At 39.6% G+C, this 26,613-nt stretch overlaps 1 protein-coding gene across 2 annotated transcripts in view; it reads right to left on the bottom strand.

The window, feature by feature from the left end:
* Nucleotides 1-19,013: 19,013 nt before the first annotated feature.
* LIN28B (lin-28 homolog B) overlaps nucleotides 19,014-26,613 on the bottom strand; it is a 139,705-nt gene continuing 132,105 nt past the window's right edge. For both annotated transcript variants that reach the window (XM_058430340.1, XM_032155885.2), the window contains one exon: nucleotides 19,014-19,868. In XM_058430340.1, coding sequence (XP_058286323.1) covers nucleotides 19,499-19,868 — 370 coding nt within the window. In that variant the 3' untranslated portion in view covers nucleotides 19,014-19,498. The remainder of the gene's footprint in view (nucleotides 19,869-26,613) is intronic.

Below are 26,613 nucleotides of genomic sequence, written 5' to 3'. Positions count from 1 at the left end.
TCAGTGTCTCAATGTGAAGATTGTAACCTCAAGGTTAGGAATCTTAAAAGAGCCACTTAGCCTGAATGGGAAACGTGAAACTATTTTTAAATACACACCTCTAAGGAAGAAGCCCTCCCATATAGACTTGATCTCAAAGAAGCAGATAAGAAGACAGAAAAGTGTTTTAAGTGTAAGATCTCCTATGGAGTACTTTAAATTCATTTATACAAATGAACAAGTGTATCTTTGTATAATGCATAAATACATAGATAAAAACATGTTTGCTGCCAAAGTTCCCAATAAGATACTTCCTGTGTTTTTTGGCCTTTACTTAGCTGAATGATCAAAGTTCAGAAAATGTTCTGCAAAAGTTACTCCATATACAACCCCAAATCTACTACTTTTAAATGTAACATCAACTCAGTTGTATGAATCTGGGGTGTAATATTTATATTAGAATGTATATGTCATTTAAAATATTTTGAAAGCCCTCATAAATATTTATATTTACTAAACTAATAGCATAGACACTATATAAATCCACAGTGATGCTTATATATCTTAAATTAGTAATAATGGGTGCTATATAATTATTTTCAGTTACCATCCCTGACTCTCTGGAATCTTCTCCATTTCTCCCTATCACTCAATTTCATTTTAATCATTGGACACCTTTGCGTTTTGCTGCTAACAGTGTGTGTATGTCACCTTCTTTATATCTGGTTTTCCCACTTGTCTGAAGCTCTGCTGATCTTAGAACCTGGAGCTGCAGATTCCTCCGTGTCAGCTCCCATCACGGCCCCAAAGACAGAGTCACTTGGTTGCTGGAAAAATGTTTGGGGAAGGCTGGTATAAGCTACACACTGACCTGTCCCCAGTGTTTCCAGGTAATGACTTGGCACTCCAGAGAAAGTTTCATGCTGTTGCGTGTGGTGGCTCCAAGTCAAGCACCTGGCGTGCAGGTCAGCCCTTCCCAGCAGGGCGTGGCGTCGTCCGCTTCACAGATGCCACGTTGCAGCCCCAAGGCCTCACCATTTTGCGTTTTTTAGAAACCCATTTTCTTGGTCATTTATAAAGCTGCTCTATAGGTATCTTTGATCCTGGCATGCCTTGGTTTCCTCTCCCTTCCCTCTTTCCAATCCTGGTTTCCTAACCTCCTCTTGTAGTAATTCTCAACTCAATTCAAAGTCCCAAGAATTTGGAATGGTAGGATGCTGTGTGGGGAACTCGAGGCTGAGGCATAATCACTGCTTCGGTTCTGCTCATCAGGGGACATGCTCCCTTCCTCATGGCAGCCAAGTTTGATTGTCACAGAGCCCCCCGAATACTCTGTCTATAGTGACACACTGTAGGTGTCATAAATTTTAAGAAACCTGCTTTTAAGTACTATTTATAGGTTTTTCTGTTATACTTGCAACCTAATTTTAAAATACATGAGGATTTTATGAAAGCTTTATACAGACATTTATAGGAAACTCATTCTTTGATTTTAGATGCCATTTAAATTGATAACACTTACTTTATAAAAAGATGCTTTTTGTCTGGATAGAGCCTTATAGTTTAAAATATCTTCATATATTGCCATTTGATCAAATAAATTTCTTACTTAGAAAATGTGTGTATTTTTTATTTCATTCCTCTTACATGTATCTACCTTGTCCGAATGTCATGCCCAAAGGCCAAGGTTGTGGGGATGGGCCTGGTGCAGGCCATTGTATTCTGAGCAGACCAGCAGGGGCAGTACTCGTGGGTCGGTCATACCTGATTTCAAAGGTCCTGCCATCTTGGCTGCTTTGACTGTGAAAAAAAAAAATGGCCAGAAGGCAGTGTAGACAGTGTTGACTAGATGCAGCAATGGAGAAGCCTTCAGAGTTTTCTTGATGGGACTTTGTGGGCTTCAGCTTTTTTTCCACTGCATCTGAACATTCACTCCCTTCTAGTTTCCCAAGATTCAACAATATGAGGAGTCACATGAAGGAGTCAGAAAACCTCCCTGGATCTGTTCTGTGGTGGATGAGGGAGACAGTCTTTCTATTCTTTGAGAAACCCACATTTTCTCCCATCAGCTATCCTAGGTATTGGAATGGAAACTTGACAGCCCATCTTTTGGCCTTGAGTGGCAAGTCCTTGGCATCCAACACACCCACCCTAGTCAGCCTCAAGGATAGGCCCAAATGGAAGGAGCATCTTATACCATGAGAGGAATTAATTCTGTCACTCAACAGGCCATGGCATCTAGGCCTGATGTCTGGGTTTCCAGCCCTGAACTTCGTGCTGAGCCAGCTTTTGACCAGCTTCCCCTTACCTAAGGCTGTGCTGTAAGAGCTGGGAGTTTCCACTGATGTCCACTTGGGGGTTTTCTGTGGACAGACATGGCTACAGCCCACCAGAAGATAAAGCTGACAGGACTTGGCTATTTGTGGGAGCAGAAGTGGTGAGTGAGAGGAGCATGTCAGAGATTTCTGGCTTATGTTACTGCTGGTGATTCTCTGGCCAGGAACATGGCAGAGTGCCAGGTTTGAATGCAAAGCCTTGAGTATGTTTTCTTCATGCTAAGTTCCAGGGGCCTTCAGAATAATGAAAAGATGTCAAGCAGGCAATTGGATAAGCCAGTCTGGAACTCAGTGAAGGGATCTGGGCTGAAGATACAGATTTCCAAGTTGAAGACGTCACTGTGAGTTTACCAGCTTCCTAATATATAAAGATTTTTCTAGTTAAGGTTTTTTCTTTTCCTCGTCCCTCGCCCCCCCATGAATGAATGAATAATAATAAATGAGTGAATTTCTGATCTTTTATTTTGAAATGTGTTAACATTTGAAAAATCCGCATAAGTGAGCCAGTATTTTTTAAACGGTCAACACATGATGTTGTAAAGTCACACACATGGATATAAGATCTATTCCGAGCACAAGCTAGACCAGTGCAGCAGCAGAAAACTGCCAGTAACAGGGTTCCAGACTCCACACTGCAAACAACCTTTAAGAAAGATTGTTCCTTTTCCACTCCCACTGCTTCACTTGACTAACCTTAAAAAAAAAGAAAAATGAAACTATTACAGTGTTTTTTGTAGTATCAAGAATAGCCACAGTTGGCCGGGCGTGGTGGCTCATGCCTGTAATCCCAACACTTTGGGGAGTCTAAGGTGGGTGGATCACTTAAGGCCAGGACTTCAAAACCAGGCTGGGCAACATGACAAAACCCCATCTCTACTAAAAGTACAAAAATTAGCCAGGTGTAGTGGCGCACACCTACAATCCCAGCTACTCAGGAGAATCGCTGGAACTCAGGAGACGGAAACTGCAGTGAGCAGAGATCATGCCACTGCACTCCAGCCTGGGTGACAGAGCAAGACTCTGTCTCAAAAAAAAAAAAAAAAAATCCACAATTATCTCAAGATTATTAAAGTACTTACTCTGTACTCCTCCCTTTTCCAAAATCTGTGTGAAGATAGATTTTCTTCATATACTTCAACCAAGACAATTTATGCTACAATCTACTGAATGCACAGCAGATGTGAAAATACAGCTCTTGTATTTAGCCACACCTCTAAAAGAATTGCAAAAGCGTAAAATAATGCCACTCTACACTTTTTTGTTTTATAAAATAGTAATTTTATAAATTTTATAAATAGAAAAATGTTCTTCATGTTAACATGCAATGAGTTATTATTTTTAAGTGGAATGATGAATTTCATCATTCTCTAAGCACCTCCGTTTCTAGCCCCTGTGGCTCTCCCCTGGTTCCTGCAATAGAACCTCACATTGTTTCTCCACCTCTGGCCTTGCTTTTTCGACCTTTGTGCTGCTATCGGAATAATCTGAAAATTTGCCAGCAGAATTGAAAACCTTCTGATGGAGCTTCCTTTCCTGCAGAGAAAAGGCCGCACTCTGCACGGCCACCAAGGCCCTTCCCATACCCAGTCACCTGCACCCAGCCAAGGCAGTGACTTCTCCATCCCCTGAACTCATCGCACTGGAGCCCACCTCTGCCCAAAATGCCCACACTTCTCCATCCAGCGGTGCCCCCAGGGTAAACTCTCAAACCTCTGTGGATCTGCTCTTCCCTCCTTTGCTGCCCTCTGTGGCCAAGAATTTATGCACACAATATGGCTGGTTGTATGGCAGCCACGGCAGGGACGTTTGCTTAGGTCTCAGTGTCTCTTCAGATCATCGTCGAATCTAGCAATGCTCTTTCACTTATCTATTCGAACCCTCAACAGTACTGTCAGTGTGGGAGGGCAGGCCCTGTGTCCCCTTTTTAGCAGGGAGAGAAGGTGGGTACAGAGATGGTAAGTGACTAACCCAAGGTCACATTGTCGGCAGGTCCCAAACATATGTGGTCTGTTCACTTTCCTAGTTCTGCCTTACAACTGTGGTTTTTTTTTTTTTTAGAGACAGGTTCTTGCTCTGTTGCCCAGGCTGGAGTGCAGTGGCGTGATCACAGCTCACTGCAGCTTTGAACTTCTGGATTCAAGTGATCCTCCCAGATCAGCTTCTCCAATAGCTGGGACCACAAGCATGCACCGCCATGCCTGGCTAATTTTTTTTTTTTTTTTGGTAGAGATGGGATCTCACTATGCTTCTCGGGCTGTGTCTTCAACTCTGAGAAACCGACTTATTTTCTACTTATTCTACTCCTACTCTATGCTTAGGCCTTGTTCTCATTCCAGTTTTGGGCCATGTTCACAGTTCTCACATCATCTATAGCAGCGTCCTCTTGGTTGCTCTACCACTGGATCTTGGATTTTGTTTTGTGTCTTTTGTATTTTGTTTGTTTGTTTTTGAGACAGGTTCTTGCTCTGTTGCCCAGGCTGGAGTGCAGTGGTGCAATCTCAGCTTACTGTAGCCTCGACCTGCCAGGGTCCAGTGATCCTCCCACCTTGGCCTCCCAAGAAGCTGGGACTACAGGCGTGTGCCACTATGCCCCGCTAATTTTTGTTTTTTTTGTTGAGCTGGGGGGTCTCATCATGTTCCCAGGCTGGTCTGGAACTCCTGAACTCGAGCGACCTGCCCGCCTTGGCCTCCCAAAGTGCTAGGATTACAAGTGTGAGCCACTGTGCCCAGCTGGATCCTGGATATTAAACACTACGTTAGTATTTTATGCTATTCACCGAGGACAAATATATCCCACTGACTTCCAAGTTCTCCCAGCCTTCTTCATCCTATCATGAGAAAATTTACCTCTTTCCCACTTTTAGTTATGTCTTTCTGATTTTCTTCGTCTATTTGCTTGTCCCAGCTGCCTGTTAAATGCCGTGGTGCTTATCATTGCTGGGCCAGTGCACAGGGCCTACTCCCAGGAGGACACCTTGACTCAGGATTTTACCCTCTGACTCCTTGACTGGCAGGCCAACAGAACCAAAAATGGTTTGAACTGAGCTAAACTATCTCACATCTGAGTCAATGGAGGTCCCAGCTCTTATAAGAAGGGAAGTGATGGCAGCCATTTAATTCTTGATATTTATCTGCAAATGATGAAAGCGTACTGAGCTGTTCACAACTGTTGGTGACTACATTATAATTATTCCATTTGTGTAGAGACTGGCTGAGGCAAGACCGCAGAAGGATCTCAGACAGGGAACAAACCTCAGGTTCAACCTCCCAGCGGGCCAGCTACACTGTGCAGAAAACAGAACTACAATTCACTTATCTGCTATGACATTACTTCTCTTAAAATTGTTTCTGTAGGCCGTGTGTGGTGGCTCACACCTGTAATCTCACGGAGGTGGCTTTAAGAGGCTGAGGCAGGGAGATCCCTTGAGCCCAGGAGTTCAAGACCAGCCTGGCCAACATGGCGAAACCCTGTCTCTACAAAAAAAATACAAAAATGAGCCAGGCATGGTAGTGCACGTCTATAATCCCAGCTACTTGGGAGGCTGGGGTGGGAGGATTACTTGAGCCTGGGAGGCGGAGCTTGCAGTGAGTGGAGATCATGCCACTGCACTCCAGTGCACTCTGGGCAACAGAGTGAGACCCTATCTCAAAAAAAAGAAAAAAAAATCGCTTCTGTTGTCTTGGAGACCTAATTTTTTTCTACTTGCTTCCCACTACTTTTGTTGTTCTCACCTGATCTCTTCTAACTTTTCTTATTAGTGCTGATAAGTTTTGTTAGTAAGAACAATTAGGTGTAATGGGAGATAGTGAGAACAGCATGTATTGAGTGCCTATTATTTACCAGAGGCTGCATTTAAAATACATGACTTAGTATCTCACAACAATTCTGCAAGGTAGTTATTATGATCACCACTTTGCAGAGGAGGAAACTGAAGCTCAAATAGATTGAGTTTACCAAGACAATTCAGCAAGTCACAAAGCCAGGACTTCCTCCTGGACCCCTCAGACTGAGGCCTGCCTATCTGTAGCCCTCTTTCTCTCCAGTGCCCTTGGAGGTTGAGTGTGAGGCCACCAGTGTATCTGGTTCCCAGCTCCTTTCCTTAGGTTATCAAGGAGTTTTCATGCTAAAATAGAAAAATGTAAGACTTTCTATTCTTTGTACATGTATTTATATAGAGGGGCATTTTCTTAGGAAAAAAAAATTAAAATCTGACATTGGCCTTTAAAATGATTACCAATTCCTGTGAAAAAATGGGGTCCTAGTATATTTTGTCCCAAACTGATTTCTTATCTACATTGTTTACCTCCACTTGCCTCATAGATGGAAGCAGCTGAAAAGCACAGGCCTGAAAAAGGAGGCAGAGTCCTTCTGCCCTGGACGTGGCTTGGAGGTGGGACAGAAGCGGTTCTGAGCGCCGGCTCTGACAGTGGGATCTTAGGCAAATTGTGAAGCCTGCAGAGCCACTGTGTCCTCACATGTACACTCGAACTTTTCCTAACACATAGCTTGCACCCAGTACATGTTTGTCATCCTCTTTCCCTTTTTCCTTTGTCAAGTCGAATCCTTAAGCCTTCTGGAATCTTGGCAGCCACAGTCCTTGTAAAGAGCCTTGTAAAGGTCAGTGCCAGGACCCACAGGACGGACAGGGCAGGGGATTATTACCAAGGCTCCTGCTTACAGCAGAAACGGTTGGAGGCATGGGCGGCCCACACTCACGGCTGCAATCCCTCTGGACCTGTTTGCCTGGGGCAGAGAGAAGAGCCAACTCCAACTTAGACAAGTGGCTCCAGAAAGCACTAGGCAGAGAGGAGGCTGCAGAGACCTCTCTGAGGCAGCCAGTGGATGGAAAGCACTGGTGTAACAGTGAAACAAGAAAAGAACTAACACAACTAACTCCATTTGTTTAAAGGGCCTGTACCCATTCCTGCACGTAGCCTAGGATAATTTTAGAGAACTAAGATAAAACACAAAAACAGCAATCTTGTAGCTTTTGAAACCAGCTCTGGGAATAAAGGGGAAGTATATATATTTTAGAAAGCAAACCAACTATTTTGTTAAAGGTTTAAAGGAGCATTGTGACCTGACCAAGGACAAGGAAGTTCAGAACCTCCTCGGACCCTTGCTGGCACTCAGATGTCTGTGATTATTGGTCACCTCTTGATCCAAAAAAGTTATGTTGAGGATAACTTTCTTTTTATTTTGAGACAATACCTCCCTCTGTTGTCCAGGCTGGAGAGCCGTGGCGCTATCACAGCTCAGTGCAGCCTTGATCTCCTGGCTTCAAGCAATCCTACCACCTCAGCCTCCCAAGAAGCTGGGTCTACAGGCACGCACCACCATGTCTGGCTAATTTTTGTATTTTTTGTAGAGATGAGGTTTTGCCATGTTGCCGGGGCAGGATGCTGATGCTGCTGTTAAGGACCACATTTTGAGGTACTCTTTACCACTTTGAGGTCTGATCGTTTGAGTCCACCTCCTGCCCACATTGGGCAGATGAAAAACACAGCCAGGAAAATTGAACCCAAGAAAAACTAGAACCCATGTATTCTTGTTCACAGTCCAATTAAAAGCAACTTGTATTTATTGGCTCCTGGCCAGTAGTTTTCAGACTTTTTATAAAACAGTCACTCAGGGAACCAGTTAAAAGTCTAGTTCCAAGAGCCCACCCTCACAGATACTGACACAATACACCCACCGGGACAGTGGGTTTAGCCTGGGCTGCACGTTGGGATTAAAGATTCTGATGCCATTCATCCGGGCATTGGGAGTCTTAAAAGCTCCCCAGGTGATTCATATGGTTAGGAACGTTGAGAAACTGGTCTGGGGTGAGGTCCAGGGACTTCCCTTGCACAAGCATGCCAGGTGATTGGGTGGAACTCCTGGCAGGTCCAGGCTTTGCAGGCTAGTGCATTCATAGCCTTGCTTCCCACTGTAAGAAACACGGCCAGGCGCAGTGGCTCACGCCTGTAATCCCAACACTTTGGGAGGCCGCAGCAGGTGGATCACTTGAGTCAGGAGTTCCAGACCAGCCTGGCCAACATGGTGAAACCCCATCTCTACTAAAAATACAAAAATTAGCCAGGCATGGTGCGTGCCTATAATCCCAGCTACTCAGGAGGCTGAGGCAGGAGAATCACTTGAACCTGGGAGGTAGAGGTTGCAGCAGTGAGCTGAGATTGCACCATTGCACTCCAGCCTCGGCAACAAAAGCAAAACTCTGTCAAAAAAAAAAAAAAAAGGCCAGGTGCGGTGGCTCACTCCTGTAATCCCAGCACTTTGGGAGGCCAAGGTGGGCAGATCACGAAGTCAGGAGATCAAGACCATCCTGGGCAACATGGTGAAACCCCGTCTCTACTAAAAATACAAAAATTAGCCAGGCGTGGCGGCATGTGCCTGTAATCCCAGCTACTTGGGAGGCTGAGGCAGGAGAATCGCTTGAACCCGGGAGGCGGAGGTTGCAGTGAGCCGAGATCGTGCCACTGCACTCCAGCCTGTGCGACAGAGTAAGACTCTGTCTCAAAACAGAAAACAAACAAAACCAGAGAAACACAGTGGAGCAGGATGAGAGTGAGAGTGGGTTTGGAGAATGACTAGTAGAAATGGGTGGCATGGATGGAAACATTCAGACAGAAGCAAATGTGGGCAATCACATTGGTGTGTGATTTTGATCCTTTCAACTCTCCTACTCACCTCCTTGTCTTCCTGGCACTTCCTAAAGAGTCAGAAGGAAGCTTACTGCCTGGTTCTGGTGACTGGAAGAAGAGAATGATTCAAATCAGAATTCTGAGGTGTCTTTTCTAGCTAGCTCCAAGCCTGGTTGTGGCCCAAGTAGTTACTGTAATCTCCCTGAACCCAGCTGTAATATAGGAATACTGATATCTGCCATCTTAACCTTAGGAGGGTTTTGTGAGAATTAAATTTTAAAGCACCATGTCACCGATAAAGCACTATAAAAGTAAAAGCTATTATTACATTAATCAGTGACACATAAATGGAAGCTGAAGGTAAAAGACGTATTTCTTCATTAAATTATATCTGAAAACTCTTTTCAGAACTTGTATCTAATTTGTCCTTGTTTCTAGAGGCACACATTTAAATCAAATACTTAGAATACCTGGGTGTGATATCAGCATTTTGACAAGATATTGTTTCTTCTCAAATAATGGAAGTATGGCCAGCCTTATTAAGACATCTGAGTGAGAAGAGGAACATCGAAGTTTTCAGTAATAAAATCCCAATGAAGAAGTCTTGCATTTCTTATTTCTTTTTCTTTTTCTTTTTTTAGTGACAGTCTCACTGTGTCTCCCGGGCTGGAGTGCAGTGGTGTGATCATAGGCACTACGGCATCGAACTCCTGGTCTCAAGCAATCCTCCTGCCTCAGCCTTCCAAGCAGCTGGAATTACTGACACAAGCCATCATGCCCAGCTAAGGTTTTGTAGAATCAGGCTGTATTAGTCTGTTTTCATGCTGTTGATAAAGACATACCTGAGACTGGACAATTTTACACAAGAAAGAGGTTTAATGGATTCACAGTTCCACATGGTTGGGGAGGCCTCACAATCATGGTGGAAGGTGAAAGGCATGTCTCCCATGGTGGCAGACAAGAGAAAGGAGCTCGTGCATGGAAACTCCCCTTTATGAAATGATCAGATTTATTCACTATCATGAGAATAACATGGGAAAGACCCAACCCCATGATTCAATTATCTCCCACCTGGGAATTATAAGAGCTACAATTCAAGATGAGATTTGGGTGGGGAAACAACCAAACCACATCACAGGGTCTCACTATGTTAATCAGGCTGGTCTTGAACTCCTGGCCTCAAGTGATCCCTCTGGGTTGGCCTCCAAAGCACTGGGATTACAGGTGTGAGCCACCATGCTTGGGAGAAGTTTTATATTTCTCATAGCTTGAAAGGTGGGGGAGAAATGTATGAGGTAATAATGCAGTATGATTATTTAATGTAATTGAATGTTTACAGTCCTGTGGTTTCTTATTACAAGGAGACTTTTAGAAATACTTTTTTCTAGACAAGTTACAAATATCTGATTATCTCTTCAGTATTGTGAGCTCTGTGTTGACAGCCCCTGTCTTCTGCATAAGAGCTCAAAAGGCATTACTTATAATTACACATTTTTTCAGTCAGAAATTTTCCTAGGTAAGTTTATCAATCATGTGGATATTCAGATACTCAAAAGGGTATTACAGCTATGAGAGGATGTAAAAGAAAATCTGTTTCAGAGAGCGAGTGAAGAGTGCCCTCTGGTGGTGTCAAGCAACAACTGAACTGCATCATGTTCAGTCTTTATTCAGAATTATTAAATTCCAGTTCTTCTCCATTCTTAAAAGTCGGACTTTCACCTTAATCATAAGGAATTTTTACACTTCTAAAGGCCCACTGCACAGTGGAGTACATTATGACATGCTTTTTAGATTGTGTTATTTAGGACATCTTTTACATAAGCCTTGAAGAAAATTTTAGTAGGGATAGTTCCATTAAGAAATAATGTCTTACTAAAAAGAAACACTGCAGCGTTGTCAATATGGTCCCTTTAAATGGGATCTCTTTTTAAATTATTTTTTAGTTTTTGTGGGTACATAGTAGGCATATATATTTACAGGGTACATGAGATATTTTGGTACAGGCATGTAATGCATAATAATCACATCATGGAAAACTGAGTATCTAAATGGGATCTCTTATATAATCTGACATTGACCCACAGTCTTTTATTACTTATTTCTGTTGTCGTTGTTTACTGATTCCCTTCTAAAGGAACTCGTGGACTCTTCTCCAGCAGATTTTGGGAATAACCATCTAGGATGGTCAGGTATAATCCTAGATGGAGACAGACTATTGAACCAGATGCCAATCCAGAGTACCTTCCCACTGTTTGGTTTTATGTTACATTTTCCCCGGCAATAAGTTTCCCCGTTAATGCTGTGCAGCCTCAACAAACAAAAGCCTACCTAAGGAAGTACAGCATGGACCGGGCACATCGTCAGAACACCACAGCAGGAGCTTCTCACACGGCAGCCCCTCCTCTGCATTTTCCAAGATTTTTACTGTGAGGAAATTAGGATTGTAATTAGGTTTTTATTAATATAGTTTTAAGTGGATTTTTCGGGTGAGTTTGATTGCTTTTGGGCAGAAGCAGTTTAACAGGGGACTAGCAAAACTAGTATCTGAACTAGTTAATGAAAGTTGTGGAGAATTAATTTCATGAAGAAATGAGAGAACTTGAAGAGCCAATGTGGAGATTGATAACTATAAGGGCTTAATATGTGGCCCAATGATCTCAATGAAAGAGAGTGATAAATGACCAGGCGCAGTGGCTCACATCTCTAATCCTAGCACTTTGGGAGGCTGAGGTGGGTGGACTGCCTGAGCCCAGGAGTTCAAGACCAGCCTGGGTAACATGGCAAAACGCTGTCTCTACTAAAAATACAAAACATTAGCTGAGTGTGGTGGCGTGCACCTAAAATCCCAGCTACTCAGGAGGCTGAGGCACAAGAATCGCTTGAACCCGGGAGGCAGAGGTTGCCGTGAGCCGAGATCACGCCACTGCACTCCAGCCTGGGTAACAGAGCGAGACTGCGTCAAAAAAAAAAAAGAAAGAAAGTGATAAATAACACTTGAAATATCTGACATACTGGCAGTGAGGGAGAAGCTACACTTCTAGAAGGTGGAAAAGCAGTATGAAAGGACAGGTCAACAATATGTCTATTTGCACCAAGTCAAACAGAAATGTGGTTTGATTCTCAAGTGTGAAACAGTCTTTCCCTGGACTTTGACTTTGGGCATTGTCCTTACGTTAACAGGTGTGGGTCCAGCCTCTTCCTTCTTCTTGACAAAAGAAAACCAACCATGTGATTTGGGGTGTAAGCAAAACCTCCAAGGTTGGAGTTTGTGTTTTAAACAACTTTTACAAACTGGAGCAGGTGGATATAGCTACAGATGCTGAGCAGCTCAGAAATTAAGTAGAAATGGAGGCCCTTGACCTTCAGAAACAGCACACATCTTCAAGAAATTTTGAGTAATTTTAGAAACAAAATACACTATAAATACAATAAACTATCCTATATTGTGTTAAGAAACATGCCTGTTATGCAGCCACAGAAACATTTACCATTTTCCAGGCAGTCCAAATTCATTCGAAAGTGTGTGTGTGTGTGTGTGTGAGAGAATGAGAGAGAGGGAGAGAGGATTAGAAAGGGCAACATACTGGTTTCTAAATTGAGGATGACAGAAATTACATTTGAGCAACTGTGAAAGTTTTAAGAATTTTCAATTATTTCTAGAAAGCAAAGCAAACAAGAAACCCCCCAGTTTTTGAGGAATATTTTACAAAAATAACAGGCAATCAGGAGCAGAATCAATCACAAAATTGTGGCTATCACACAGCACTGCTTTGATTTAGTAGCCTAGGAAGCAAAAGCTTCATACGAAGGTCCTTACAAAAGGCTTATACAGGAGACACAGACAGGTAGGAAATGTAGTACTCTGTGTAGAGAATGACAGCCTGGGATTCTGGCTGGGTCTTCCTGTTATCCTGAATGTGCCTTACAGCTATTCTTTATTAGCAAAAAAAAAAAAAAAAAAAAAAAAAGCAACATTAATTACGTAAGCATATTGGACTATTTAGTGATCAAATTATTCTATGTATAAACACTGGCCGGGCGTGGTGGTTCACACCTGTAATCCCAGCACTTTGGGAGGCCAAGGCAGATGGATCACCTGAGGTCAGGAGTTCGAAACCAGCCTGACTAACATGGTGAAACCCTGTGTCTACTAGAAATACAAAATCAGCCAGATGCAGCGGCACGTGCCTACAGTCCCGGCTGGAGAATTGCTTGAACCCAGGAGGTGGAGGTTGCAGTGAGCCGATTGCGCCACTGCACTCCAACCTGGCAACAGAGTGAGACTACATCTCGAAAAAGAAAAAATCACCCGCATGTGTATGTATCTCTCTGTGTGTGTGTGTATAACCAGAGGAAAATTAATAAAAAATGCTAATGGTTATTTCTAGGTGATGCGATTATGTATAAATTTCTTTTTTTTAAAAAAGATTTTCAGCCAGGTGTGGTAGCTTGCACCTGTATTCCCGACACTTTGGGAGGCTGAGGTGGGATCATTGAAGCCAGGAGTTAAAGACCAGCCTGGCTAACATAGTGAAACTCTGTCTCTACAAAAAATTTAAAAATTGGCCGGGCGGGGTGGTTCATACTTGTAATTCCAGCACTTTGGGAGGTCAAGGCAGAAGGATCAATTGAGCCCAGGAGTTCAAGACCAGCCTGGGCCACGAGATAGTAAATTTTTGTTTTGTGATTTTACCATCTCTACAAAAAAATGCAAAAATTGAGCCAGTCGTGGTGGTGTAGGCCTATAGTCCCAGCTACTTGGGAGGCTGAACTGGGAGAATCACTTGAGCCTGGGGACAGTGAGCCGTGGTTGTGCCGCTGCACTCCAGCTTGGGTGACAAAGCAAGACCCTGTCTCACAAAAAGAAAAAAAAAATTTCCATATACTAAATATAAATTAATAAAAGCTGTTATTGGTTACTTTCAGATGATGGGATTATGTGTATTTTTCTTTTAAGGTTTAAAGGTTTTCCATATTCTCTAAAGTACAAAAAGCCCTTCACATTCAAAGAAAAGTGAATCATACATGGTTGTATAAGAATGTGAATATACTTAATAATCAAAAATGGTTAAGGCTAGGCATGGTGGCTCACACTTGTAATCCCAGCCCTTTAGGAGGCTAAGGAGGGAGGATTGCTTGAAGCCAGGAGTTCAAGAGCAGCCTGGGCAACAAAGCAAGACTCCATCTCTATTTAAAAAAAAAATTAGCTGGGCATGGTGCACATCTGTAGTCTAGCTACTCAAGAGGCTGAGGTGGGAGGATCGCTCAAGTCCAGGAATTTGAGCCCACAGTAAGCTACGATTGCACCACTGCACTCCAGCCTGGGCAACAGAATGAGACCTCATCTTTAAAAAAAAATGGTTAAGTTAGTAAATTTTATGTTATGTGATTTTACCAGAATTTAAAATAAAATAAAAAAGAAGAGTCATTAACAGATCATCAAAAAAATAAATTATCCAGGTGTAGAGAGGAAAAGAAGTCTGACTGTGGAACTGGCCAATTTAAAGAACTCAATAGTTTTACCGAATGGTTTGTTATAGTACATCAATACTGCATTCATGGTTTGATAAATCTATATTCGTATTTTAGATATTTGGTACTGATAAAATTTGCCCTTTTCTTTTCAAATTCTTTATTAGAAAAAACTTGTAGAAAAAATTCTAAAATGATTTCTTCAATAGGCTTTGAATATTTTGCTTCAGACCACTCTTCTGACCACATGAAGTATGTGTCTTTATTCACAAGCTTGCACAATCCCTGCTGGACAATTCTGAGTGATGGCAGCTCCCACCTTTCCTTCTTCCTTCACTTAGACTGCATTTATTCAGCATCTCTATTGTTGGAGTAAGTTCCATGTTAATACTCACCACTCAGGATATGTTAATACCATTTAACTTATGCTCCAACTGATGTAAAACACTGCCTAAATGGCCTTTTAACCTTTCACTTAGTAAGAACACACATCATAAAAAATCTCCAAAACCCATCATAAATGCCAATGTTATATGTTTTATTTTTAATCAAGTAATATTTTTAAACCTCAACATATCCATAATTGACAGAATAAGACATTAGGCATGAAATGAGAATATAAAACCCAGAGTGTACAGAAAGGCAAACAGTGCTTCAGTCCCTCCAGATGACTGCACGTGAGTGAAATGCATTCCAAACATTTACCCCTTTTTTGTCTTTTAAAAACATACAGTTCAAGTGTTTTTATTTTCACTTGTAAACAACATGAGTCAAAATGGACAATGAGGTAATCTAAATACTACACAGGATAATTTAAAAACACTAGATAAAACACCATTATTAAAGACATATAAAAATCAGGGTTCACTTTGGTCTCTAGTATGGTTAGAGTTGTTAATACCAAAAAGCAACACATACTAATTGAAGCCAGCTTGGTGGTAGGTGCCAGTGGTTGATAGATGTGATTCAAGAGGTAGTCAACACCATCATTTTCAAGCTGGTAACTCTCACAAGTGTTAAGCCACAGATGCATTAAATATCATAATACTTCTCACAGTACAGTACTTTACCATAACTTGCAGCTTTGTTCCAAATATAAAACTTAAAAATGAATCATAGGTCAACTTCTCACTCTAACTGAACAATTAAGACACAGATCATACAACCACCACATCTTAAAGAGGCTGCTGACAGCTATGTAAGACAGAGTTTGATGCTTTTACAAGATGTTCTTCTCTAAAACAAATCTCATTAAGACATCTAGAAAATTAAAGTCAGTGCAGCTGCACTTGTACATACTTTCCCAAATTTTATAACCAAAGGGGAAATACACATATATATTTTATGATAAACATTTCTTAGAGAAAACAGATAAATTAATTTAAATTAACTTTAAGACTTAATGAGATTTCCCATGTCCTGTATAATTCATCTTATAGTGAATGTTACAACGTCTATTAACACTTATGGGCTCCTATTCACAAACTAAATACAACCAGCAGTAACTTGGGGCCGCACTGGTGCAAAATAAAACTGAGCCAGAATAAAAAAAGTATCAGCGATATTGGAGGTGGACTGATGCTAATAACATGACATTTCTTGATCTTTTTTCTTACATTGCACGCTAAACTTCCAAGTTATAAGCAGGTAAAAATCTTTCTAAATCTTTCAACTGCAAAAATACATCCAAGGCCTTCTAGTGAAGACTAGAAACCCAAGTATAAAAATGTTTTCATTATAGTCTGCCATGTAGCAAATGATTAGCTTACAGGGCTAAGAGACTGGCAATGCATCTTGTTTAGGAATTACATTTGTGTTGACATGAGGGTGAGGTCAAGAGATAACTTAATTCACAGACCTGCTGCCCCACCATTAGTAATCCCTGCAAAGTGATGCTTCACACATACCCTTTTCCCTCAACAGCTAGTAATGGCATTGCATGTTCATTCCTTGGCAAGCCAGTGCTAGTTAGTTATGTGCCTGGGGCTATAATGCTGCAATATGCTTGGCTTCAGGGCAGCACAGACAGTAAATGAAGTACACTGGCATCTTTTAAACTCTTTGCCTAGCATGAATACCTGCATACACCAACCCCTCTCCCTGCTACCCCTTCCAACCTCCACCTCTGGGCAAAGTGATGCTTCTAAGACTGCTTCCGTGTTCTGTTTTGCTTAAGTTGAACAGTGCCCATAATTCTTTAAACTAAATACATGATTATTTTAAGGAAATGTTTGGCGACTTTGCTAACTAAAACGAGATGCTTCATTATTCACAAGTGTTTGTCAGAAACATGCAGTTGTGAATTGCTATTTATAATACGGATAAAAAGGTTCTGTACCAGAGAATTATCAGCCACCTGTAAGGCTGGAACAGCATACATACAGGTGTGCTAAGCATCAACTATGAGGTAGCCTTTTGCTGTAAACAGAGTAATATTTTACGTATGTAAATGAACAATGTGTTCACATCAGTGATATTCACATATGCACGGAGTTGAGGGAATCTGCTTTAGAGGAGTTTTCACATGAAATAAAAATAGGATAACTGATATCTGATATTCAAAAATTTTGATCTGTGTCAAACTCAGAGGTAGTTACTATCATCAGTACATAATACTTATATAAAGGTATAAGTTATTTGGTTTGTTTTGAGTAAGCAGGACTGTAGACTAGTCTGTAAAGAAACAACAAAAATATTATATGGTATGTTCCCTGAGCAAAGTTCTTTGTCCTGAGTATGTTATGTTATAGTGATAATATTCTCATATAAAAAATAAACCCCAACTTTCAACCATAAGATAGGTTTGGTATATGCTCTTAGTTTAGTCTGGTAAGATGATGAAAAGGATTTCAAATTGCACCCATAAAGACCATAGTTCTCAAGTGTTTCTATTTTTTTACCATGATTTTAGCTCTGAATTTCTTTTTGTAAACAGGAAATGTTCAATTTTGAAGTCCATAATTTCCTATTTCCATAAGGTGAAGGAACTTTGGTTTGAATTTTCAAAGTGACTTATCTATCATGTTTTGCATTTTTACTGTTAACCTGCTTATTATACCTGCTAAAAATTGAGCAATGCTTATCATGTTTTGCATTTTACTGTTAACTTGCTTATTATGCCTGCTAAAAATTAAGCAATGCCACTTTGATTTGTCTACATAATTTAAATAAGTTTGAAATCCTCACATAAGGCAAGGAAGTACTTCTCTACAGCTATATCACATTCAATATCGTCAAAGGTAAGCTTTGCATCACAGCACACCGATACTTCAGTGTATACCACGCAGATTCTCACAATCACTGTTGTGAAATTCAAGCTGAGTTGTAAAGGACTGGCAACCCAACCTGAGGCATTTTCTTCTTACGGTGGCTTGCTGAAACAGCAGCAACTATACACGTCTCCCATGACAGGACAGGTGGGAGAGGAAGTAGAAACTGTTCAGCAGAATATGTCTCATTTGAGTCATGCTATTTTTATTTAATTATCTGAGCTTACACCAACAGGCCCATACATTATAATTATAATGCTTAATCTTATTCCCAATATTAAGCACTATAATTAACTGGTACCTTCTTGCAGATGTTTCAGAAATTTGCCCATAACATCTAGAGCCAGGATGACCCCAAAGTAATTTTTTTTTCCATGACCGAAACCTAACGGGACCAATACCATGACTGGCCCCTAGCCAGTTTATCACTCTAACTGAGAACCAACCTGAGAAGATTCTCCCTGGCACTGAATGTTCATCCTGTATCCACCATATAGGTTACTTCAGAATAAGCATTGAAGGTTAACTTCCATAAGATCAAAGTTACTATATAAAATACTTCTAGCTCTCTGGTGGGAGAGGTTTCGTACCTCTGCCCCAGGCTTGTCACTCTTGTTAACTGCCACTAAATGCTGCACTTTTTCATATCATTCACAGGTCATATATATTGGGCAATTGTGAACATCTACTTAATTTTAATTCTCAACCCCAGTATTTAATTCATTTGTGTGCTGCTTGTTTGTTTTAGAAACAAGTTAGATAACTCTCCAGGAGGAATAAAAATAACCACCAAAAATATATGCCAAACAATTGGAGTTCTCTAAGGTCTTCAGCAGTAAATAAGGAGGGCTCCCTGCTCTAAGCAATGGGTAGAAGATTGACTTAGCCAAGGGAAGCTGCTGTTGCCACACAATCCCATACAACCCTCACAACATGGAAAAGGTTACAAGAAGCTGGTATTAAAATACTACTGAAAACAAGCCACTAAGATTATCCTCCCCTTCATTTCTCTTAATAGGCATCTAATTTTACAATCAAACCTAGAATTTAAAACAGTGAAATATCGGCACAAATTACACATTCATTGTCTTTTCTGGAGTTATGTTATCCCAGAATCAAAAAAGCTTATGGCAGTCAGAGGCATATGAAGTTAAGGTACTGCCTTCAAAAAGGGGGAAAAAAATTACTACTCCAGAGATTTCAAGAAAAAGAGGCAATCCCAAATTTGGGAGAACTGGATGTCTTAAAAACCTTTAGTACCCCATAATTGGCAGCTCTGAGATCTGAAGTATCCTTTGGTTCACACAAAAGGTAACAGTCATGTTTTTATTTTTATATAATATAAAAGAAGTGGTACTTCAAGAAAACTCCAGTGGGTTAAATTTAAAACTATCTATAATGCTTCACATGGGTTTTCAATTCTTGGAAATATCCAATTATATGAGAGAGGGTGTGTGCTTTGATCTATACACAAATATATAAAGACAAAGGCTCTTTATATATGTGTCTACATTCCTATATAAAAATCCTCATGTACACACACAGACTCAGGCTCTCTCCCTCTCACACATGCACATATTGACAGACATAGTATCTTATTCTCTGAATTAACATAAAACATGACACCCTGCTCAAATGTAATTTGCTTAGAGTGATTTGTCTGTTTAAAAAATTCACAGTTCCCCAATAGTAGTTAAAATCCCAGGTCAGCTACTGCTTGTGAAATACTGTTCCCCTATACTTGCATGAGGTAGACTTTGCAACCGGGTAAAGGAAAGAACATATGAAGAAGACCTGTTATGTCTTTTTCCTTTTTTGAACTGAAGGCCCCTTTTTGCTTTGCTCTTCTGGTGCTGTAGATGACTTCGTGGAGGAAGCTTCTTGAGGTGACCTGCCTGAGCGTTCTGAGATCTCTGCCCTAGCCTCCTGAGGAAACGGTGGTGATGTACAGCCATGCCCGCCTCCCACTTCTCGAGGGAGAGTTGAAGTGCATGGCTGGGATTCTGCTTCCTGTCTTCCCTGAGAACTCGCGGGTGGCTGTGCAACATTTTTATGTGGGCAGTTTGCCACCATGTGCATGATGCTCTGACAGTAATGGCACTTCTTTGGCTGAGGAGGTAGACTACATTCCTTAGCATGATGATCAAGGCCACCACAGTTGTAGCATCTGCAAGGAAAAAAGATGAAAACATCTTAGAAGTAGGCAGCATGTATCCAAAAACACATTTTAAAATGAGAAAACACACAAACTATCAATGAGATAAGCTTATCTTAATGTGCCTTCTTAAAAGCATTTATCATTGTTTATACTGATTACACTGTTGGTTCAAAGACTATCATCACCAAAATGTTCTGGTGAGGTTAAAAACTTAGTTGTGTGAAACACAACTAAACACAGTGAAAAACAAGAGTATTAAAACATGTAGGAATATTTAATCACTTCCATATAGAAAGGATTCCTTTAAATTTGACACTATCTGGTTATTTTAAAAGAACCATTTAGCCCACTAGAGGGCAGCGAATATTCAACAAAAAACAACCAGTCAGTTTTAAAAACAAGAGTGTAGAAATACAGCTGTTGGAATGATACAAAGTGGCAATTCACTCAGAAATTGGCAAAATTTTAGACCAAATTAAATTTTAAGAGTTTAACACTTCTTTGAATGTTAATTATTTTGACTGTAGAAACCAGCTAAACTGGAAAATTCTTTTCCTTTGTATAAAATTAAGTAATGCAGTGAAATTTGATATATAAGAAAGTCAGTCTAGTCAGAAAGTCAGGATGATATCTGGCAAATTACTAAGTAATTTTAGAGCAATAGAGTAAATGTCTGAATCAGAACAGTGCTAAAAAAAGAAAGCTTCTAAATACTTAGATTGAATTAATAAAGGTTCATGCTAGTTCAATGATGAGAAAAGTTAACTTTCTTTTCTTTTTGTAAGAAATTAGCTTTCTTTTAGGGTGATCTCTTTTAAGTTAAAATAAATGGAAATCCATCCATAATATGTGAATGCACACTGGGGACATGGCTTTGCATTAGATGTTTGAAAGTTCAGCTTTTAGCTTGGCAAGGAAAGCTAAGCAAGAAAATTTTTTCAGAGGTATATTTGTTCAATCAGATTTTCTTCTAAAATTTTACATTAAAAGTAATAAAAAACCATAAGTGGAACTAAGAAAAATTTATATTTACCAAAGGTTTTAAATCTGATTTTAAATACAGAATTCGTTTAATGACTTGTCTCCAAATGAAATATTTTAAGAGCTTTCTATTTTATTTTCCAAATACATTTATGACTCTATAAATCTCATTTATGAAGCACAAAGAACAGGTTTTATATATATATATTTTTTTTCTTTTTTTTTTTTGAGATGGAGTCTCACTCTGTTGCCCAGGCTGGAGTGCAGTGATCTCGGTTCACTGCAACCTCCACCTCCCGGATTTGGGCCATTCTCCTGCCTCAGCCTCAGGAGTAGCTAGGATTACAGTCATGTGTCACCATGCCCGGCTAATTTTTGTATTTTTGGTAGAGACAGAGTTTCACCATGTTGGCCAGGCTGGTCTCGAACTCCTGACCTCAAGTGATCTGCCTGCCCCTTCCTCCCAAAGTGGTGGGATTACAGGCCTGAGCCACCGCACCCGGCCAGGTTATAATGTTTTTAAAAAATAATAACAAAATGTGTTAACTAGCTGGGTGGCGGTGGCTCACGCTTTGTAATCCCAGCACTTTGGGAGACCGAGACAGGCGGATTACGAGGTCAGGAGATCCAGACCATTCTGGCCAACATGGTGAAACCCCGCCTCTACTAAAAATACAAAAATTAGCTGGGCATGGTGGCGCACGCTTGTAGTCCCAAGCTACTCGGGAGGCTGAGGCAAAACTGCTTGGACCTGGGAGGCAGAGGTTGCAGTGAGCCAAGATTGTGCCACTGCACTCCAGCCTGGTGACAGAGTGAGACTCCATCTCCAACAACAACAACAACAAAAGTGTTAACTGAGAAAATTGGCTTAAGTCCAGACTCACAACAAAAAATGAATTATGATGACTTATATTTGTATGTGTGTGAGAACATCAAACTTAATAATTTATACTACTTTATATTTCATAGACAAACTACTAATGTACTAACAACCTACTAAGCAGTGTATATAGGATATTTAGTATTTTATCTCCTGGGATAAATTAAACAGTGAATTTTTTAATTGGCAAAAATTAGGGTAACTATTGCCTGCTTCTCCAGTTAGCAATATTACCTTATATACTTTAGAATGATGAATTTATAAGATGGGCTTTTATTCTTTGCAATGATTAACAAGTATTTATCTTAGGACAGACTGAATCATATTTTCAAAAAGAGAAAAAAAACAAGAAATCACATGTTGTTAAATTATTCATTGTATAATTACGTATCTTAATAAAGTATTACAGAGCAGATTTAATATTGTCAGCCATATGTTCTAAGAGAGTGTAAGATTAAATAATAAAGATTACTTGCTAATGCTTAAAATTCAGGTTCTCAAAATAACAACACTGAAAAATGACATATTTGAAAAATATAACCACATTACTTATAATAATATATTTTCCCACACAGTTCTCCTCTACAATAGGTAAGTGAATTCTTAAATTAAATTTTCCCATCTATAAAATATCTTCTTTTGAATTAAATTCACTTCCTTGAGGATAACTTCCATTCAGGAGCTCATTTTCAAAGAGAGAAAATAGGTTAAAGGCTTCAGTAATAGGGCTGGCTCTCCTGCGGACACATCAATTTTATCAGTCACCGTGGTATGCATTGTGTTATCCAATTCAGGGAACCATTTTGCCCACTCATTGACCAGGAGCCTGATGTCAGTATTCTACTTTCACAAATGGGATCTTCAATTACCCTCTATCTGTGCATTTACCATTAGATTTGGGCTATAAAAGTTATTTTTAAGGATGCTATATAATTTTGGTTTCCTTACATTTTGATCTGCATAGTTAATTTACCCCCTTGGCTTTTCTGATATGTGCTATCATTAGGCTAGACTTTCTTCCACATTGAAAAGATTTGCATTTAGTGTCTATGTGCTTAGCCTTAAAAGGGGGAGGAGTGGTATTTATATTCTCTTCTATTTAATCATTCAGTGTCAATCACTCTTACTAAGAGTACAGATCACTCTCCATTATGAAACCCCTTCCTCCCCAAGGGACTGACACCAAAATAGAAATGTTCAGCTACCTTGCAGCTCACAAATTATACCACAACTATATACTCCATACAAGCTATACATGATTTTAGTCCCCTTTGTTCACCCTCCACACTGTTCCACATCAGTTTGCCTTTGTAGTTGGAATGAATTTTACATTGTGATGTGAGCATAAACATATCACGTGTGTCCATGTTTAGCTACATGCTTAAGAAATATAAGGACATAGTCTCACACAAACAATGTATAGTATACAAAGAAAACTATCCTCATACTTTATTATATATTCCCATAGTCCAACATAAAAAATAAAATTATTCATGTTAAGTACTTTATTAAATGCTGAACCAATGGCACAAAGGATATTTTCTCATGCATTACAAATAAAGATAAAATAGGCCAAGTGCAGTGGCTCACGCCTGTAATCCCAGCACTTTTGGGAGGCTGAGGTGGGCAGATCACTTGAGGTCAGGAGTTTGAGACTAGCCTAGCCAACATGGTAAAACCCCGTCTCTACTAAAAACACAAAAAATTAGCCAGGCGTAGCGGGGCACACCTGTAGTTCCAGCTACTCGGGAGGCTGGGGTAGGAGAATTGCTTGATCCAGGGAGGCAGAGGTTGCAGTGAGCCAAGATTGCTCCACTGCATTCCAGCCTGGGCAACAGGGCTAGACTCTGTTTTAACAAACAAATAAAGATAAAATAAACAAAAATGTTTGGTTTAATCTTAGAAGGTTATCAAGTTCATAAAATCATTTTATAAATACTGTAATTCTAATGAGCTAGCATATTGTACAAGTAGTATTTCTTCTTTAAGGAACGTTTAAAGATAGAAGATAATTAACAATCAAATTAAAGTCAACATTTTTGAGACACTATCAAAATAAGATTTATAATTTAAGATTTTAAGGCCAGACGTGGCGGCTCACGCCTGTAATCCCAGCACTTTGGGAGGCCAAGGCGGGCAGATCACGAGGTCACGAGATCGAGACCATCTTGGCTAACATGGTGAAACCCTGTCTCTACTAAAAATAACAAAAAATTAGCTGGGCGTGGTGGTGGGGGCCTGTAGTCCCACCTACTCAGGAGGCTGAGGCAGGAGAATGGCGTGAACCCGGGAGGCGGAGTTTGCAGTGAGCTGAGATCACGCCACTGCACTCCAGCTTGGGCGACAGAGTGAGACTCTATCTCAAAAAAAAAAGAAAAGATTTTAAATGAAAGAATGGCAACAATGGATAGAATAGAGGCACTTACGATGGTTAAATAAAAACAAATTGTTTAGACCTTTAGAACTATTTAATTATATTCTGAAGTAATTACATGAGTTTTTAAAAATCAAGTCCAAACACCTACACTAGTTAATATCAAAACATACCCAAATTTCTGAGGATTTCATCAAAAAATGAAAACTCTGATTCAGAAATCAGAATTTAGATCTGCTATGACCATTAAAAATGTTTGCATTTTTTGATCCAAACAACTGAATAGGCAGATTATATTTTCAAATGGTATCAGCAATAATGGAGCTGAGCACAGCAGACAACCACTAGGTTAAAATATAGACATTAATTTTTAAATAATATTCCAATGGTGTAAATGAAAATATTCATCAGTTATATATTCCCCCTTGATCCTGACAGTGATGAAAAAAATTGGGAAGAGGGGCGATACCACAGAGGAAGATCCAGATTAGCTTGTCTAAAAGTATAATGGAAAAAAATGTATCTTAGGATTCTTCACAGTACTTAAACATTTTAACTTAATAAGAATTTATATGTAAACTCAAATCCACATTCTGAGGGTCTGATGGGGGCATTAAGGATAATTTTGACAGTGATCTGTAAGCTTCTGAAGGGGAAGGAATTGTTGAAAGATAGTACATAAAGCAATATCAGGGACAGAGAAAAGAGTAGAGAAAGAAGTGCAAGCTTTGGGCAGGAAGAAGGTACAAATATAGAAAAGGAATTACATAAAAATTCCTGGGAAAAACAGACCAAAAAAAGGATTAATAAAGTTTCCAAATGGGAGGCAGAGGGGCTAAAGAAAAGTCACAGATTGAAAAAAATTACAGGAACTAAATTGAAGGAAAAATAGCTGATTCTTTGAAGAGATCATTTTAAACCTTGATGCAGTTCAACTAAAATCCAGAAATGATAATAATAACATTCCTCAGCTGTATTATTTTTTATTCTAGTATGTTTTAATACTTGTTATTTAATTAAAATGGTGTGCCAATCAACTGAACACATGGAAGTGCTGGATCACAGCCAGCTGGTGGTGAGGAGGTAGGTGGGCAGAAAGGTTATTAGAGAACCACAGAGAGCTGACAAGCAAAGGATCCAGAGCATATTTATGGAAGCAATTTGCCTACCCTGTACCTCCTGAAGGTAAGGGGGGCAGATCCTGGAACCAACCTTCCAGAAGAAGGCCCCATTTTGTTCTGACTGATTCTACACAATCTAAATAAACATTTGGGTATTGTTTACTCACTCCACAGGACTAGCCCCAAAATACCAAGAGAGGAGTTAGGAAACTTTGATGAGTCACAGAACTAGTAAGTCTCTTTAATAGTGTACATGTCTTCTCACCTCTATCAACCTATACTTTAATGAATTAGTTTCTTTTATTTCATTCTTCTCATAACCAAATTCATAAGACTGTAAGCCAGTTAAACAATAACAATTTTAGTAAAGTTAATTTTTATTTAAGTATGTTTTCCATACTTAAATTTTTATATATTCTTTCTAAGTACAGTGGTAAAAACATGGAGTTTTCAAAAATAGTTGGTGATACTGATGATTTATGTTCTTTTAAAAAGTTTCCTAGATAATAAATACACATTTAACACCAGAAAAGTTTTCATTTGGATCTTCTGGAATATAGAAGCCAGCATCATGCCCCTCTATTACCTTAATCATGCTAAAAACAAAATATTCTATATACAGAAGGACTAAACATACTTTAACATACTTTTAAGAGAATTAAAATGGTAATAACAGAAATAATAAACAGGTTCAATTCACTGAGAGCTTACTAAATTCCAGACACTGTGCTAAAGGTTTTTAATGTGTTATATAATTTAATCCATCCCCAAAGCCTATGAATTGGGAACTACAATATCTAAATTGTATTGATGAAGAAATTTAGAGATTATCTAGAAGGGAATTTTAATTGAAAGCAATTAAATTTCACTTCCACTTTGATTACATAAAAATATTATACCCAACAATATCGATGTAATTTTATTATATATAAGTCTAAAATATCTAGGATCTTGAATTTAAAACACTAATACACACACACACACACACACACACACACACACACACAGACACACAAGAATTGAAGTAGATTTTTCTTGAGACTTTGTTACTGGGGAGGTCAGCGTCTTTCTTGGAGCATCCCATCTATAAAACAAAAGACTGGGAGTACTCCAGTCCAGATTCTTTACACTGCCAAGGCTGAATTTTCTTTCCATCTCTCCTATACTTTACATGTTGAAAAACTTGGTCTAAAAATTTGTGAATACTTTTTCTATTCTTTTTAATCATATGTTTAAGATTATAAATTGGAATTTTAAGCTGATATGCTATATGATCAGTGCTATCAAAGTGACTCAATAAAATTCCAGTCAAAAGAGAGAAGATGGAAATTTTAGTTAGCCCATTAAATCACACTGCAGTATGAATGATTTATTTAGGCTCTGAAATATTACAATCAG

Source organism: Hylobates moloch, unplaced genomic scaffold, assembly GCF_009828535.3.
Source record: "Hylobates moloch isolate HMO894 unplaced genomic scaffold, HMol_V3 SCAFFOLD_2, whole genome shotgun sequence".
NCBI classification, from domain to species: domain Eukaryota; kingdom Metazoa; phylum Chordata; class Mammalia; order Primates; family Hylobatidae; genus Hylobates; species Hylobates moloch.
This window is presented reverse-complemented; position numbering and strand designations above follow the sequence as displayed.